Source organism: Lutra lutra, chromosome 6 (assembly GCF_902655055.1).
Source record: "Lutra lutra chromosome 6, mLutLut1.2, whole genome shotgun sequence".
Classification (NCBI taxonomy): Eukaryota; Metazoa; Chordata; class Mammalia; order Carnivora; family Mustelidae; genus Lutra; species Lutra lutra.
Window position 1 is genome coordinate 15,354,527 of NC_062283.1, and position 14,998 is coordinate 15,369,524.

General features: G+C 45.3%; 1 protein-coding gene across 1 annotated transcript; it reads right to left on the reverse strand.

Moving 5' to 3' along the window:
- Positions 1 to 694: 694 nt before the first annotated feature.
- On the reverse strand, positions 695 to 7,755 carry EDN1 (endothelin 1). The gene is made up of 5 exons (XM_047735036.1): positions 7,310 to 7,755; positions 5,587 to 5,755; positions 4,026 to 4,184; positions 3,762 to 3,875; positions 695 to 1,986 (listed from the first exon to the last, which is right to left on the reverse strand). The coding sequence occupies exons 1-5, from the start codon at positions 7,371 to 7,373 to the stop codon at positions 1,884 to 1,886; spliced, it is 609 nt and encodes a 202-aa protein (XP_047590992.1). The 5' UTR covers positions 7,374 to 7,755; the 3' UTR covers positions 695 to 1,883.
- Between the last annotated feature and the right edge of the window lie 7,243 nt (positions 7,756 to 14,998).

Here is a 14,998-nt window from a genome sequence, read left to right on the forward strand (position 1 = left end):
TGACGGCCACCGGCATATGTGCGGTCCTGGCTAGCACAAAGAAGCGAAGGTATTTAGTGCTCCTTAATAAGCAAATAATAAACTTAATAAACAAGTAATATATAAAGGCACTTAGTGCTCCTTAATAAACAAAAGTCTAAATCTGAGCCAAAAACAAGCCAAAACAAAACAAAAAAACAAAACAAAAAAAACCTATAAACAAATTTTAAAAGCTAGGGGGTGCCCCTCACTTGCTCTGAACTGGCTGTTTAATCCAAGCATTTTTCTGGTGTGAAACTGTGTATAATTAAGTATGTTTTTGGGACTCATCTTGCCACTGCTTCCTTCGGCCCGTTGATGTGAAGAAAGCACCTCTCACCACACCATCCGCTTTAACTGTGGGATCCTGTCTCATAGCCTAAGCAAAGTTAATGCATGAAACAAACCCCTGGAGAGTTTTCAGGGGGAAGAGGAAGCAGAAGCCTGCTATCCAGGGAGAGACAGAGGTATTAAAGCTGGGTTTTTGTTTTGTTTTCATACCTTAATGTCATCTAAGGGCAACTTTTAAGATCCAGATGAAGTTCTTTTGTGATTAGCCAAGACTATTTTCCTTCTTATTGCCACCCAAAAAAACAACTTTAATCATTTCCCTTCATAATTCTCAGCACTTTGGCCCACTTCTCCGGAATTTCAGAAATCATTTGAAATCAGTACAGTAGGGAAAAAAATATTTATTTTCTAAAGTCATTACCTTGACAGGCAAAACAAAGCATTTTCTCAATTTCATTCAGAAATACATTTTAAAAAAATACATAGACCAATATGGCCTGCCCAAACGTATATTTAACATGGTAAATATAAGGAATAAATTGTTCTGAATATAAATATCTATAAAAAAATAAGTACATCAAAATTTAATCCAACCTCTTCCATTAGCCAGTTACATAAAGGAAAATAATCTTACTGCTTTGAAGCATAACCGAATATTTAGTTTGTAATGTCTTTCATAAACAACCCTAGACCATTGTGTTTCCAAGGATCAAGGTAGGGGAACCTTCTTTTTCAAGGATCTTTTTTCTTATGGATCAGAGCTAGTAGATTACCATGAAAATGTTACATCTACTACTGACATGGTAGACCAGATAGCTATGAAGCCAAGAAGGACTACAGAGGTTCCGGGGGAGGGGATGGCAGGAGAGGACCAAACGGGGGGGGGGGGGGCGGACAACAGTTAATGGTGGGGAAGTACTTCTTTTTTTGGGGGGGGAGTACTTCTACCAGAGTGCAATAGAGGTGAGGTAGACTCAGATTCATCAAACCCATCCTGATTTACAGTAGTAGCAGTATCTTTTAGTTTTGCATTTTGTGAATTTAAAAAGAAAAAAAAGTCTTTTTCTTTCTTTCTTTCTTTTTTTTTTTAACTTGAGTGTCCTTCGAGAGTGTTTTTAATTTGTGCATTCCTTAGAAAATCTTTGCATGGACTTTGGAGTTTCTCCCTGAAATGTGCCAGGCGCCTGAGTGAGACACAAACACTCCTTTCGGACCCTCTTCAGAAATTCCACCATGTGTGGAATCTCCTGTCCTCCCTCTGGATGGTGACACCCGAATTCACAAGTCACTGTGTGTCTCTCTGCCTTCTGAGTGGTCTCTTGTCACCCCAAATGAGGAGAGATGAAAGCAGTTATCACCAATGGAGGCAAATGAAGATGGATTGGGGGACTCCTTAACCTTCCCTGGAATGTTTAGAGCGAGTCAGTCGGAGCAAGAAGTGGTCGGTCAAAGCAGGGAGGATGCTGTTGCTCTGATCCCAGCCATGGGGAGAGAGTGCAGAATCAGCCACAGGGTTCCCTCCTCGGAGGAGAAGGCTTTCGGGCGGGCCAGCCATGGGCCCTGGTGACCTGCCATCAGTGTGCTCGGTTGTGGGTCACTTGCCTCTCTGTGTAAATCCCCGCCTTCAGCTTTGCAACATGAAAAGCTGTTTTGATGTGGTTGCTGATGGCGTTCAACCTATGAAAACAAGACAAGAGAAAACAAATGTTATTTTAAAAAAAAAATCATTTCTGGGTAAAAGAAGCATCTAAAATTAGAATCTGGCACAAACAAATCTAAGTCTGGTTCCTGAACTTCCCCCACTGACCACAACAACGTGCTACTCTTGGTTAACCTCAAGTGAAAAGGCAGCCCCCCACCCCTTCATGCCAGGGATGCGGGGAAGGGGAGCGGAGCTACGGTCATATCTGAAGATAATTGGGTATTCAATGCAATTTTAAAGTACATTTTTTTTTAAAGATTTTATTTATTTATTTGACAGAGAGAGATCACAAGTAGACAGAGAGGCAGGCAGAGAGAGAGAGAGGGAAGCAGGCTCCCTGCCGAGCAGAGAGCCCGATGCGGGACTCGATCCCAGGACCCTGAGATCACGACCCGAGCCGAAGGCAGCGGCTCAACCCACTGAGCCACCCAGGCGCCCTTAAAGTACATTTTTAAGGTAAACTGGAGATATTCTCTTTTCCTCTGTTGCCCCATCCCAACTACCATCACCATATGACTCTGTGGAGAAACTACCTTCTCATGGGTTTCAAATAGCCATGGATGTCTTCTTAAACACAAGAGCAGTTAAAGATGACTTGAGGGGAAAGGAACAAAAAGAGAGCAGGCCGATAGGTAGGCCCAAAGCAAATGGTGTACAGCAATGAAAAAATATAGATCTCTATTTTTTACAGGTTTAATATTTTCCTTTGGCAGGAAAAAGAAAGGGAATTCTAAGAGTGATTGGATCATTGACAGAATCAAAACAAATACAAAAATAATAATAATTCCTAAGTCAGTTAAGGAACTGTGGCTTATGCAACCCTGTGATCTGGGGGGAGCATTGGGGGCCTGACATTATAAACATGAAAACGACAATGGCCAGCGAGACGTCCCAAACAGCTCAGGATGTCCCATCCCACACATTAACAGTAAGCAACACAGCACACTTTGATCACAGAACTTCTTGCCACTGGATTTCTAGGAAAATTTCCAGGGAGCAGGGTAGGGAAATGTAGAACACGTGACAGCTCTAAGTGCAGATTTCCTCCCTCCCACTTGTGAATTCCAAAATCTTTTGGACTTGGAACGGTCATCCCTCTAGAGCTGCCCATCACAACCTCACAGTGTGCACTAATCTCCATCCCTTCACTGCCCCAACTCAACTAGAAGAGATGAGAGCTTTTCAGAATGATACGGGCTCTCCACAGAATGTACTTCCCTATTTAAAAAAACAAATAACCCCTCCCAAACAGCATGCTCTAATTTTCACCTTCCCTACCTAAGGACTTTATTTTTCCCCTTTGGCCACTGGAGTAACTGCTACTTTTCGAAGAACTTGATCATACATGAGACTCTGACTTAAAAATAAAATGAAGTAAAATAAAATAAACACCAAAAACTCCTTTCCCTGAAAGGATTGTTAATTTCCCGAGGAAAGCAGCAAATGCGTTGGCTTGGAAAAGCAGGGACTATATATGACCAAATGACAAAGGTGTCTGTAGATGTATCTCGTTGGGAAAATCTAGCTTTGGGTGGAGTGGCACGTGCTTAAGATCATTCAAGGGTACAGTGGGCAAATGTCTGCATTCAAAAAATATTTGAGAGGGATTCCTTTGCTCTTTTTTAATCTATAGACTCTGAAAGTCTTTGTTCTTTTCTTCTAAGCCTTTCTCCTATCAAGGTGAAAACACCTGGGGGAGCAGCCCATTGGCACTGGTGACTGGGGCTAGCTGTCCTTGGGAGTCTCTTACCTTTTCATTTTTCTTCCTGCCACCAGCTGCTGATGAACACACTTTTCTCCAAGCCCAAAACAGTCTTTGCCTTTCTTAGGGTCATTCCAGCCCTTCTCCATACCGTCTTGGTCCCTGTTAAAATACAGATAGAGCAAAACATTTCAGCAATGGTACCTTCAGCCCTCACAAAGTCTCTATTAATTTCTCGTAAACAAAAAGGCAACATCATGACGGGAAGGTCGGGAGGCCATAAAACTGGAAGCAAAGGGGTTTCTGCCTCACCTGAGTTCTTTTCCAGCTTGGCAAAAAGTCCAGCACTTCTTGTCTTTTTGGCTGGCACACTGACATCTCTTCCTGTGGTCTGTTGCCTTTGTGGTAAATAAATCCTTTAAGGATCGTTTGGACCTAGAAGGGCTTCCAAGTCCATAGGGAACAATGTGCCTATTAACAAAAAAGATGAACAAAAGATATCAGCAGAAGTAATAGTCTTTGAAATGATGCATTCTGTGGCGCAAACTCATTGCAGTTGGACACAAGGAGCTCCCCACACAGCACTGAGTCATGCAATTTAGGAGAGCCAAGAATGGTGGTGGTCAGGGTCATGGGCCCACCAAGAGAAAACCAGTTTTCTAACTCAATGAAATTCATTTGTCTTCTTAACAAATTTCGGTTTCTTCTCCACACAAGCAGCTTTGTTTTTTTGTCCCAGATTATGACATCTCTGCTTTGGTGTCTGTTTCCTATTTTCTTCCTTTTCTGACTTTCCATCTACTTAACAGCTACTGCGGGGGAGGGACCTCGATGCAAAACCATGACTCACATGATTTTGAAAATCTATTTTCAATTCAAGTCATATGATAATGCCAAAAGTGCCTCCTGGGGGTGGGGGGTGGGATCTACTACGGCACGCATGGTTCACCCCCAATTTCACACATCTCCTGCAACTGGTGAAACCATGACTAATAGAAGGACTCATCGCCAGAAGGCTCCCCAGTAAATTCCAAAGAGTCCCTTTTGAGCCTCACCTAAAAGGAATAAAGCCCTCTCCTCGGAAGTATCACCTCCTTGCGGTTTTTGTTTGATTTGATTTTGTGTGGACTGGGGGCATCCCTCACCAACTGGTCACCCCATACAGGACACTGTGTGCCGTGTTTTGGTTAACAACTCTGTCCGATGGGTGAGCCCATTTTCAGGATGGAGGAGGACGGGGAATCTGCTTTCTTCCCCGCTCTAGAGACAGAAGGGAAATCTACAGACCACGTTTCCATTGCTGTCTTGAAATGGGCTTTTCTAAAGGGAGAGTACAGAGGAGTCAGGACATCACTGTTCCAGATCTGACTCTGCTCTGAACTCATTCTTGCACAAATGATGTCCACAACTTGGGTCTGTGCTTTTCTATAAGTAAAATAAAGGGACTGATGATCACTCTGTACAATCCCTTCTGCCTCCCAGGGGTAGCACAGGTTAGACTAACCCATGTCCGACCACGGCAGCTGATCCCTTAAACCCAAGCAGATCCCACCAAAAGACATCCCTGCTCAGAAGTGTATAGCAGGGGACTGCCCGCCATCAGCCTTTTCCATCTGTGCTGTCTGGAGTCTTTGAGCCACGGGGCCTCAAGAAGACCCTCCCCTGGGTTTCAAAGAACCACCCCACCCTGTATTTTCAGGAATGGGGGGCACTGTCCCCACACCCCTGAGGCACCTTCATGTTGTCAGAAGAGCTACCTTCAGAATCCAAACCAGGACCCCTGTCCCAGAGCAACTAGCGTCCCTTGGCTCCAGTCTCTGGAGAAGCCAGAGGTAAGGAATAGCTAGAGTGACGACGCCCTCTAGAGACTCACTCGGGAGTGTTGACCCAGATGATGTCCAGGTGGCAGAAGTAGACGCACTCTTTATCCATCAGGGAGGAGCAGGAGCAGCGTTTGGACCGGCGGGCCCGCCAGGGTGCACTGGGGGCGGGCTTCTCCCCTCCGCTGTCCAAGCCCGTGCTGAGCTCCGCGCCCAGGACCGCTGGGGAGAGAAAGAGCAGGTCAGCAGGGCACGTCGCCTGGGATGTGGCCGAGCAGATAAAAGCCCGTGAAGCATGCAGCCCGCCTTCAGCAAGAAACACAGAGCAAAAAGGGCTCTTTATCTTTTCCCTCCTTAACATGACTTCACCTTTACCCCGACTGGCTTATCCACTTTCCGGGAGATTACACACGGGCAGGGGGAACAGCCACCTGAAAAGGGGACCGACTGGCCAGCTCCCAGAGAAATGCGTGGACATGCCGCCTGTTAGAAATCTGGGGTGGCTTCTGCATGGAATTTAAAAGGACAGCCCAATTTCATAGGACAGTGGCTTTAAGTTGGTTGATGACCAAAGTGCTAAAGTTACATGAACCACCTGCCTCTTCCTAGGTGCTGAGCCACTTCCCCATGCAGTTTACGGGAGAATCCACCACTTCACACCTGGTAGAGGGCAGGGAGGAGCCCAGGTGATATAGAGTCCTTGAAATTAGGTGGAGTTCAAGAGCTTTGAGGGGATGATTAGAGAGAAAGAAGAGAAACCAGCTCTACAATATTCATCGCAAGTGGTAGACTCTAGAGTAAGTGTTGACCTAGGGTGAGACTGAGCAGCAGCTCAGGGACCTAATCAAGGTTCTGTGGATCTTGAATGCAGGATCCCCTGAGCAGGACAGCGTGTGGGGGACTTGCCGCCTCCCCCTTCCCCACCACAGCATGCCCTCTTACTGACAAGTTAGCCATGCGGCTTATCTGCCCAATTTTGTACATTTCAAATGATCAGACACATTCCAGGATTTTCATTCCCTTGACATCTTTTCTCTTTAGTCAGGGTCATGAAAAGCCACACAAAAAAGGGCATTGACCCTAAGAAGGGGGAAACGGGCAGATATACACGTACTATCTAAATTCTCAGGCAGCCAAGATTTATCTTAGCTCCCCTCCCACAACAGGTGAATTAAACTGAAAATAGCCCTCACAGTGTTTTGGGTGCCAAAAACCTGCCAAAAGAAAACTAAAGTCAATAATGACAAATTTTAAAGAAAACATCTGCTTCACCCTGAAACCGCCTGAGGGTTATTCAACAGACTGTTATGCAGGTGATTTTCCTGCTCATACATTGCTTGAATGACTTGAATAAAATTCCTTGGCTTCAAGCTGAAATTAAATATTTTACACATTCACACACTATTAAAACATGATTTAAATAAGATCTATAAGTCCCTCTATGTCCTATTACCCCTGTACGAACACATACACTGCAAATATACATTTGGCTACATTATACCTTGTCTTTACTTTACCTGAGTTATATTTTTAAAAGCCAAAAAAATACTCTATGCATTAATAACAATAAGTTATCCCAATGCTATAGGAGAAATTGTTTTCAATAGAGGAATTTTTTTCCCCCACTAGAAAACTTAAGTAGCTTTGAGCAATAATTCCCAGACACTTGCTCTCTGAGCTGCAGTCATAAAAAGAAATGGAAAACAGAAGCGAGAAAAACATCAAGGAGGACAAGAAGACATTAATGTTCAGAGACTTGCAAGTCGCCGTGCCTACCTGCTTCTGGAGCTCCTTGGAAAGCCACAAACAGCAGAGAGAAAATCATGGGGAAATAATCCATTCTGAAAAAAAAAGGGGGGAGGGAGTGGGGATCAAAGTCCTCCCCTGCCAACTGAACCCAAAGGAAAACGAAGAAAAATAATAGCTTCGGGTCCCTCAAAGCGCTTCTGGTTATTCAGATCTCAAAGTGAACCTTCAGCCTAAGTGCTCTTTAACGGAGAGAAAAAAGAAGTTTCTGCCAGGAGGGCCGGCAGTGGGAGCGGTCTGCGGGCGCACGCGGCGGTGGCGTGCGGGGACAGCAGCGCGGACCGAGGACCTGTGCGCGCTCGCCCCAGCGCCGCTGCAGAAGCGCGTCTGACTTGGACAGCTCTCCGCCGCCTTTTTATATTGAACCCCTATAGAGTGGGGGTAAACAGCTCCAACTTTATTCCAGCCCCAGACAATGTTATTGTGTTATTAGTCACCAACAGGCAACGTGCGGCCGGAGATAAGGCCAGGCTCTAAAGGAAATCACTGCTAACTTCAGAGGCAGACGCCCGCCGTCTGACAATTCAGGGGCAGGGCTAAGAACAAGAAAATACCCATTAGAGACCTTTGGTAAACCTGCCCGTGCGGCGCTTGGGTCTGCTTCCCCTTTTGCAAGCTGCCAGCCCCAGAGTTCAAGAATCAGAAGAGGGACTCCAGAAAAGTCATACCATTGGTATGAAAAGTATGAGCTACAGTTTAAATAGATTGTATTGTTGCGCGCGGGGATTTTTTTTTAATTGTTGTTCACTTCGTTTTTCCTTTTATGTCTCCAATTTCTTACTGTTGATCAAACAGGGGAACGCTTTCCCTCTTCACTCCCCCCCCCCCCCCAACTCACTGGGGGTCAGATTATTTTGGCACATCGAGGTACTTGTCCCTTACTCCAAGTCCCCTCCCCCAAGTCTTTTTTGCTAGAGTTCTTTGCGCGCACAGTAAAAAAGATCAATGAAGGAACGGCAAGGAAAGAACGTTTTTTAAAAAAGAGAGAGAGCGCGCGAGAGCCCTTCCAGGCACATACCTCAGTGCTTTCGATATCACTGAGTAGAAGCCCCATAAACTTTTTTCTGTGCCCACCCTCTTTCCCCTTCCCGAAACGCCCCCCGCCCCCAACCCCCGTTCAGTAGCACCAATGTTAAGACATAGGGGAGAGGAACGCCAGGGGGCGATGAAGAGCTACAGGGGCTGATGCTTTCTGAGAACAAAACCGAAAAGCCCAGACCCGCCCGGTAGCAGGAGGAAGGCAGCCCAAGATGCGAGCTGAAGAACGGGAAGGAAGGGCGCCTCCTCCTATGAGAAAGGGGTGCCCCTCAGAACAGTCACTTGCCCCCTGCGCAGGGACACCTCTTCTGAATCGTTCTTACCCCTCGGCTTCTTCATTTAGGGCAGGGGTGTTCTAGGGCGGGGTTAGGTGGCTACGAAGTGAGGGTGGTGTTGGGAGGGAGGAAATGGCCCGGCTGAAGAAGGAGATCGGATAATAGCTCCCATTTAATCGTGCGTTTCCATTTTCAAAGCCATTTCTGTCTCTTTGCCCTTGAACTACCCCCTGAAGTCCCCGGGAAGGGGTGGGGGGCGGCCACTGTGGAGTTGAACGTGCTGTGTGAAACGTGCTATCAAGCGAAACCTGCTGTAAGACATTGACTTTTTCCAGTAGCCTCGTGTTTCCGAGGCTCCCAAAGTTCTTGCCATGCGCTGAGTGCAAGGCCGAGGGGAAAAGTTGAGAGCATCCTCCCTGCGCAGAAAAAAGGCGAGTCTACACCTAGCACCTGGGGACACCATCAGATAGACGCTTGCAGCATTTCCTCACCTTGTTTAACTCCAGTCCCCTCCCCAGGGTGGGCGAGGAATGGGGGTATTCAAACGCGGGCCCATTTCCAATACTCAGGAGAATCCCCTCAAACCATTTCTTCCTCCTTCTCCCTGCTTATCCCTCACCTCTAGAATCAAAGGGACAGATTTCATCCTAGAACCAAACCTATGGACCTGGGCACCCTGGGGCCCCTGGACCTCCCTGCAAGTCCCAGTGGGTGCAACAGCAACAGTAGCGGAATCAGGTACATAAGGAGATCTGCTCCCTGGAAAAAGCACCGTAGCAAGGGCTGGAGCTGAAGGAGAGGCAGGAACCCTCCCTCCCACACCCACACCAAACAGGCCTCCACCCAGTCCCCCGGGGGACTCTGCCTGGGCCTTCTGCCTCTTCATAGGCTTACCTCAGCCCAGCCCTGGAGGCTGGGGAGGGCATAGCTCGCCCTAAAACGAGGTGACTTCCCGCTGGAAGCCGGCTTTGCCCCCCTCAGCTCTGGCTGGTGTGTCCCAACCTCCTTCCCTCAACACATAAGAAGAGTCCAGAAGAACCGATGTCCCATTCACAGGTCCCAAGCTCTCCCCCCCCCACCCCCCCACCCCACGCAGCGAGAGAAAGGTGGCCTGGGACACCCCTTCTTTAACCTCCTGGCAATGTTGACAAAACCCTGGTCACAATCTGGACCAACCTGTCCTAAGCTCCTCCCCGGAAATGACCGCCTCCGCCGCCCTGTCTCTCCAGGTCGAGCCTGGGTTACCCTCCAGCAGGGAAGGCCCTCTCCCCGCCGCCCCCACATGACTGAGGCTGCCCCTGCGGGTGCCAGCAGCTCCCAACAATCAGGTGGAAACATGAAGCAAAATGAAAACTGCCCACACACCTTCCCACATTCTCCCCTCCTCTCCTCTGTGTGTGTCACCTGTGAATGCGTTTCAATTATAAATACAAAAAGTGGGCAGTAATCCACCCCCGCCCCTGACTCCAGGCCTTCTAGGACTCTGGAAGGTAAATGCACAGGGTTTCAGATCTGGGAGAATCCCATTGTTCCAAGGGCCGTCTTGCCCCCATCTCTGAATCCTGAGTTTCCAAGACGCCTATGGGCATGTTTACCTCTGACCTCTCCTTCACTGTGTGTCTTGGGGTGAGAGGTGGGATCTGCCCTTTCCATCTCCCTCTCTATCTCCAACTGGGGGTGCAGCCCCCTTTCCTTCTGCCAGAGGAAGGGGAAACCCCTCTCAAGCTCAGAAAAGGCCAGGCGACTGCCCAGTAAGATGTTTTCCCAAGAAGCAAAGAGAGGGAGGAAGAACCCCAACAAACCAGTTTTACAAGCTCTGTGTTCCCTCTCCTCCACTTACAGCATTGCTGGCCTGGGAGGTAGAGAGGTGGATGTGAAAAAAGGCGGATAAAGTAATGCATGTGGACATCCCACCTCCCTCCACAGCCTGAACCTTGCCCCTCCAAGATCACGGAGGGTGTGGGCTCTTTGTAGCCACAGACCTCAGAGAGGAAAGGGTAGGGAAGAGAGAGAAGACTGAAGAACATGGCTTTTTTTTCTTCAATAGAACAGTTTGCTATTGCTGTTCTTGCTTTTGATATGACACTTGAATACTGGAAACTATTTGATAAAGCTATTTTTTATGTATTTCTTTCTGTATCTCTTGCTGTGTATTAATAGATATCTATAAATAAAACACCCGGAGCCCAAAATGTGGATACTACACAGTAGCAAAGTGTACTGTTTTTAGCACTCCTCGGCTTTGCTCTTTCTCAACTTTTGCGTAATAACATTTGCAACTTTGCCAAGCCAATAAATCTGGCGTGAGATGTTGCATTTAGCTCAGCAAGAAGAACAGACGTTAGGTTGCTTGACGATAGCCCGAAGGATGGGAAACTAGCTTAGTACAGGCGCAGCGAAGCTCTCCATGTCACTAGACTTGGTTCAATCATAATATTGTCTCCTGTTTGACATTTTCACTCTGCATAGGGCATAGCACAGAGGTCCCATCGTGCTGTTGTGCAAGAGCATGCACTACTGACCTTACTCCATGATACATTACACACCTCCAGGAGTCATCAACAGCACAGCTTCCCTCTACAGCCCAGAATATAATGGTCAATTCAGTGAAGGAAATAAGATGACACTCAGGAGAGATTCACTGCCTGCATTTTACAAACATGTAATGTCTCCTTGACGCTTTCATCCATAAGCCAAAAACAGCAAGTCTTTAGTTTCAGAGAATGTGTGCAATTCTTTAACATGGTATTCCCCTGTCCTCAGTCACTCATAAACGTCTTTCACAATGTTGCCATCCTTGTGGGCCACCCGTACATTTTTACGGAACATTCTCCATTCACTGATGAATTTCTTTTCTTTTCTTTTAAAATTTTAATTATTTGTTTTAGAGAGAGAGAGAGAGAGAAAGAGAGAGGAGAGCCAGAGAGAACATGAACTATGAGGAGGGGCAGAGGGAGAGGGAGAAACAGACTTCCTGCTGAGCAGAGAGCCCAAAGCCGGACCCAGGACCCCAGGATCATGACCTGAGCCAAACGCTGACGCTTAACCTACTGAGCCACCCAGGCACCCCATGACTAATTTCTTTTACTTGAGTAATTTTAAGGCAATTTACTATTACTGCTATCGTAAGCAGCAGTATACATGAAGCCATGCTTTGTAGGGTTAAGTAATGTACATGAAATCATAGTTTAATACATGTTGAAATGAACATAACTATTGTGTGTTCATTAAGCTATTGGAAATAAAAAATATTCAGCCACATATATCACCTTATATCCTAACACCAGCATGCTTACCACTCTTAGGGAACATGGCTCCTTACATGGTAATGTCTTACACTTTGTTATGTTGAGAAGCCCTGGTTTAATTCAGCCCTCTGAATCTGCTTTAAGGTCATCTCAAAATATTCTGCATCAAATCTCTCATACGAGCACACTTCAAAGAAACAGATATTCCAACATTCAGAATCTACAGAAACAGAGTCTATGTCCAAAAGTTTCTAGTCGGTATTTCCCTTGGGTTTATCACCTTAGCGTTGTTTTTGACCCCCTATCCTGAATTTAAATACCCTCTTTGAGTGTTTCTACCGGCATGTCAATCACACACACACACACACACACACACACACTCGCACCCCACATATGGACATAGAGATTGGAATGGGAGAGTAATTATAATATTTCACACATCAGAGAGACCAAACAATGTGTCGGCCAGTGGCTGCCTCCCCATCTTTTTCTCTTTAATTTTAATCCTATGTAATTTCTGACATGTGGAACTAAAGAGACTCTGATGTGGGGGTTAAAGAAGAACACCACTTGAGAGTGAGTTGAGTAGAATCAAGTCACTTCATTAAACCAGATCTATGTAGTCATTCTAGACAAGCTTTCCTTCCATGTTTTTGAATGAGATGGCAAAAGAAATTCATTCTGGCGCACTTGCCCATAAATACGATGGCTATCTTCGGGTTTCCATAGGCCAGGGGCTTGTGTGTGAGTGAGTAGGCTGCCTCTGGTTAAGTGTGGTCAGAATGCTTTCCGTGATTCCATTTCAATATTGACGGTATATTTCTTTTTTTGTCTTTTAAGAATTTTTTGTGCAATGGTGGTTACCAATGGTTGGGGTTGGGGGGCGGTAATAGAAATAGGGAGATTTGGTCAAAGGGTACAAGCTTCCCATTATAGGATGAATACCTTGGGGAGGTAGAATTTACACCATGTTGTTACAGTTGACAATGTTGTATTATGTACTTGAAAGTTGCTAAGCGTATAGATTTAAATGTTCTTGCCACAAAGAAGAAATGCTGATTATGTGATATGACAGACGTGTTAGCTAACCCTACAATGGTAAGCATTTGCAATCTGTAAGTGTATCAATGTATATCAAATCAACACTTTCTACACCTTAAACTTACACAGTGTTATATGTCAATTGTATCTCAATAAAGTTGAAAAGGGTTTCTTTTGCACCTCATCTATAATGACAAAAAATAAGCCAAGTGTCTTAGCTCTTTCTCAACTTCTTTGTAATAAAAACCTTTGGTATCCTGCTGAACGTTAGAGGGCTAACCTAGGAAAGTAGCAAAAAATGATTCATTTGAAAGTCATTTTCATATTAAAAATCTGAAAGCGGGAAGTTTCCATTATTTTACTCCTCCAATTTCATGTCTGTATTACGCCCCCACTGGGTGTCAAAGTGATTCTACGTACTTCATGTGTTCCAGTGGACAAGTACATTGGACTTTGTATTCACAAGTCAATAAACTGGCAGCGGATTAATAAAAGTCACCAGGTGAAAAGCAAAACTGAGGGGTCGGGCGAACAATCACTCAGGTGGTTGGGGGAAGCTGGGGTATTTCTAAAGGAGCAAGGGCTGTGACCATACCAGGCACCAAATGATTCCAGAAATAATCATGGAATGCAGGAGGCTGAATGGAGGGTCTAAAAGATAGTGGGAAAGATCTTCAAAGATGAGAGGATTTGGGAGCTGGGACAAAGGATAGAAATTGGCTAAGAAGGGGCAGGGTGTTCTAATTAGACAATTGGCTTATTGGATTTACGGTGTCAGGAGGACCAGATGGCCGATGATGAAAAAGAGAAAGATTGTGTAGGTGACCTATGTGGTCAGTGTGTCCCATACCCCTGCCATATACCAGTATGATGTAAAACGTCTACCGTTTTCACACTGCGGTTTCTGACGTCCTGATGGACATGGGCCACTAGAAGGAAAAGCCACAGGAACCATGAAGAACTCCTTCTGAGTACATAAGCTCAAAGGATGTTGACAGATCATTGTGTAGACTATGTCGCCATTGGAAGGTCTGGATTCTATTTGTATTTGAAAATATTAAATGAGTTAAAAGTATTCCCACATTTTGTAGTTCTCCTTTTTGGACTCAGCCATTTTCCAGGGGGAAACACGTATTCACCCTGGAGTTCTAGACTGTCCCTTTCTTGAGAATAAATTTAATGCAAGGATGATTTTGTTATTCCTATCTGCTGCTTACTTACAAGTAAGAATGCAACCCTCCCTCTCTAAGCTATCTTTCTGACAAAAGTACCTTTCTTTTCAAATAATAATTTTTCCCCAAATCTGAATATGCTGTGAGAAAGGAAAGAATATTTATTACTGGTTGTCAACATAGGGAAAAAAATTAGGGGAAAAGTGGATTACTTTTCTAAAGGGCATTTGGATTCATTTAAACATGCAAATTTAATTTCACAAGCTCCAGAATATATTTAACGCTAAGGGTTGTGTTTTATTTGGCATTTGTGCTTTTTTCCATTTGTTCTTTTGATGAAAAAAAAAACTTTTGGAGTGGTTACAAGAATAATTTTCCTGGAAATTAAAGTCTTAATTTTTTTTTCTGTGAAGCTCAAAAAACTCCTGCATATTTTTTGTTTTAATATTATTTAACATTTATTGATTAATTGTCTTTCCCTAAGTGTAGTTCTTACTAAGGACAGTGAGCTAAGTCCAAAGACATTGAAGTACACTTGTTTTCCTAGGTATGACTCACAAGAGCAAAGAATGAAGAGTAATGACCTTGTGTTTGTTACCACCTTAGGCTGATTTATTTTAGAGAATATTGGAATAAAATGAAGGAAGATGGGAGGTGTCTGCTTATGGCTGAATTTCAGGCCACTGGAGGTCTTCTGGGAATGCAGTACAGAAGGTTCACTTTAAAAGGAGGGGAGGGGAAAAACAAGGGAGGGGGGTATAAGAAAGGGGAATCTTAGGGAAGGGGGACAGGGAGGGGAGGTTGGGGCGAGAGGGTCAGGCACGGAGCTGTGCTCCTGGGTCTCAGTCTCCCCCTTTCCTGGGATGTGAGGGAAGCAGGGAAGCA

Coding starts and splice junctions, on each gene's coding strand:
- EDN1 (XM_047735036.1), bottom strand. CDS start 7,373: ATGGATTATTTCCCCATGATTTTCTCTCTGCTGTTTGTGGCTTTCCAA. Junction 4,185..5,586: donor ATCTGGGTCAACACTCCCGA/GTGAGTCTCTAG, acceptor TTTTGTTAATAG/GCACATTGTTCCCTATGGAC. Junction 1,987..3,761: donor GCAGGAAGAAAAATGAAAAG/GTAAGAGACTCC, acceptor TTGTTTTCATAG/GTTGAACGCCATCAGCAACC.